The 2,430-nt window shown below is 64.7% G+C and overlaps 1 protein-coding gene across 1 annotated transcript; it reads right to left on the reverse strand.

Annotated features, from left to right (window-relative positions):
- ANKRD9 (ankyrin repeat domain 9) lies at positions 1–945 on the reverse strand. The gene has a single exon (XM_006839535.1). It carries the CDS (start codon positions 943–945, stop codon positions 1–3), a length of 945 nt encoding a protein of 314 aa, XP_006839598.1.
- Between the last annotated feature and the right edge of the window lie 1,485 nt (positions 946–2,430).

The raw sequence follows: 2,430 nt of genomic DNA on the forward strand, positions 1-2,430 counted from the left end.
CTAGCCCTTTCCCGTGAGGTCCAGTGGCTGCAGGAAGGGCGGTAGCGGCAGCTCGTCCAGGGCTTCGGGAAAGCGTCTGGGCGAGATGGCAGTGACAAGCACCTGCATGGCCCGCGCGAAGAGCGATGGTGGCGCCAGGCCCGCCAGCCACTGGAACTTGTCCTCGCCCAGCAGCCGCTGCCAGCGCGGCCGGTCACTAAGCAGCTCGCGGCGGGCTGGGCCGTTGGCGGCCACGGGTGTGTACAACACCAGCAGGTCGAGCAGCAAAAGGCGGCGCTGGTGCGGCTCTCCGGTGGCGGCAGCGGCCGAGGCCCCGGCACCAGGGCCAGACCCAGGCCCGGTATCGCGGCCGAGCTGGCGCAGCATCAGCTCCAGCGGCGTGAGACCGCCAGCGTCGCACAGGCCGGGCGAGGCGCCGTGGCCCAGCAGCAGAAAGAGGCACTCTGGCCGCGCCAGTTCGCACGCGGCGTGCAACGCCGTGCCGCCACCCTCCACACGGCTGCAGCCACGCCGGTCCAGCAGACGCGTGCGCTCGTCCGCTGGGAAGTCGCGCACAGCACGCAGGATGCCCCGCAACACCGCCACGCGGTTGTAGCGCACCGCCAGCGCCACATGTGGTCCAGGCGCCGAGCAGCAACGGAAACCTGCAGAGGGCGGCGCCAGCGCGCGGCGCGGGAAGGTGGCCAGCAGGTAGTGTGCATAGGCCTGATGGTCGTGCACGAGCGCGTAGAGCAGCGCCTCAGACGGCGAGTAAGCGGTGGCGCGGCCTCGCTCGTCCCAGTGGAAGGCCTCGCTGGCTCGCATGTCCTCGAGCAGCCACACAGGCAGCAGGTCACGCACGGCCTGGTAGAACGCGAAGGACGACTTGCGACACTGTTTCTGTGCCCGCGAGCGCGCCGCACCCGGACCCTCTGGACCCCCAGGCCTCCTCGTGTCCCACGGCATGTTGGTGTCTTCCCCGCCTCACCGCATGAGCCACAGGACCAGCACCTGCGCAAGGAAGGGCTGCCATGAGCGTTCTGGGCGGTGGAGGCCCCCAGAGGGGCTCCCTTCCACCCAGCCTTCTCTTCTCTTTAAACTACTTCCCACATCATGGATCCATTAGCACCTCCGGCTCCTCCACTGGAGATGCCTTTAACTGCCGCTGCCCTCACAAGCACTCCCACTTCCAGACTCTACTGAAGCCAATCCCCAACTCTCCACCACTGGAGGACAGAGTGATCCTGCTTGTCTAGGACCATCCAACCTCTAACAAAGAAAAGGTAAGAGAAAGTAGGGACACCGACACCCCCTTTCCAGCTCTGCCAAATTCAGATTCCACCCTGGGCTTCCTGTCTCTAGTCCCACCTAAGCCCTGACCACTCACAGGTACCAGTGGCCCAGCTACCTCCAGCCCAGGCAGGGGGCGGAGCTCTAGACCAGACCTACCTGGTGTGTCACTGTCGCTTACTGGGCCTCAGCTTCCTCATCTGTAAAAAAGGGGGTGTGGGAGGGGAAGGGTGTTAGCCCCAGCCGGAGTAAATCGGAGCAGTGGTTCTTAGATACTTCACCCACAAACACCTTCACTGTTAACCAGCAGCGCTGGAGCTCCTGGAAGTGGATAAGAGGGTAAAGCTGGTAGAGAGAGAGACGTGGGCACGACATTTGATAGCTTGCACAGCCCCTAGGGGTCGACCCACGGATGAAAGGAGCACTGCTCTCCAATTAAGAAGCGCTGGTCCAAGGTCACTCAGTAAATCAGCAGAGCCAGGCCTACCACCCAGGCTCCGGCCTCCCATTTTAGGTTCCCTTGAGGGGCCCAGCCCCAGCCTGGCCCCAGCTTTCTGTGCCCCAGCCCTGTCCAGTACCCTGGCCATGGCCCAAGCTCCTACTGCCTTCCTTTCAAGGGTAAGCCTTTGGTCACATGGGTCTAGGGCAGTGGACAGGCTGGTCGCCACACAATGGGTCACTAGCACTGGCTACGAGTTGCAGAGAGGGACGTAGTGAGACCCCCCTCCCCGCCACAACGCCCCTCTGGGCAATGTCGCAACTAGAGTTGTCTCCTACCCACGCCTGAGCCTGAGGGCCCAGGGTGGGACTATGCGGGTACCCGTGGGGCGACCAGCGGTTACGTAAAGTTTGGTCCGGCGTCACTGGGCAGCAAAGGGCGGACACAGCTTGGTGCCTGCTTAGGAGCCGGGGCCGCTGGGGGTGGCGACACGCTCCCGGGCAGTGGCAGGCCGCGGAGCGTACAGGGACTAGTGCAGCCAGTCCTGTGCCCAGGTAACGATGGTCCCGCAAACCGGGGCGATGGCCAGATTGCCCGCCATTGGGCCGGGACACTCACCATGGGGCCATGGGCCTGTCCCTGTACCCGCTGGCGCCCGGAGCGCGCTGTCTCCGAGCAAGCAGTGGAGAAGGTCCCAAGGGCGGGTGAGGGCACCGAGCCGC

Source organism: Chrysochloris asiatica, unplaced genomic scaffold (genome assembly GCF_000296735.1).
Source record: "Chrysochloris asiatica unplaced genomic scaffold, ChrAsi1.0 scaffold00025, whole genome shotgun sequence".
Classification (NCBI taxonomy): Eukaryota; Metazoa; Chordata; class Mammalia; order Afrosoricida; family Chrysochloridae; genus Chrysochloris; species Chrysochloris asiatica.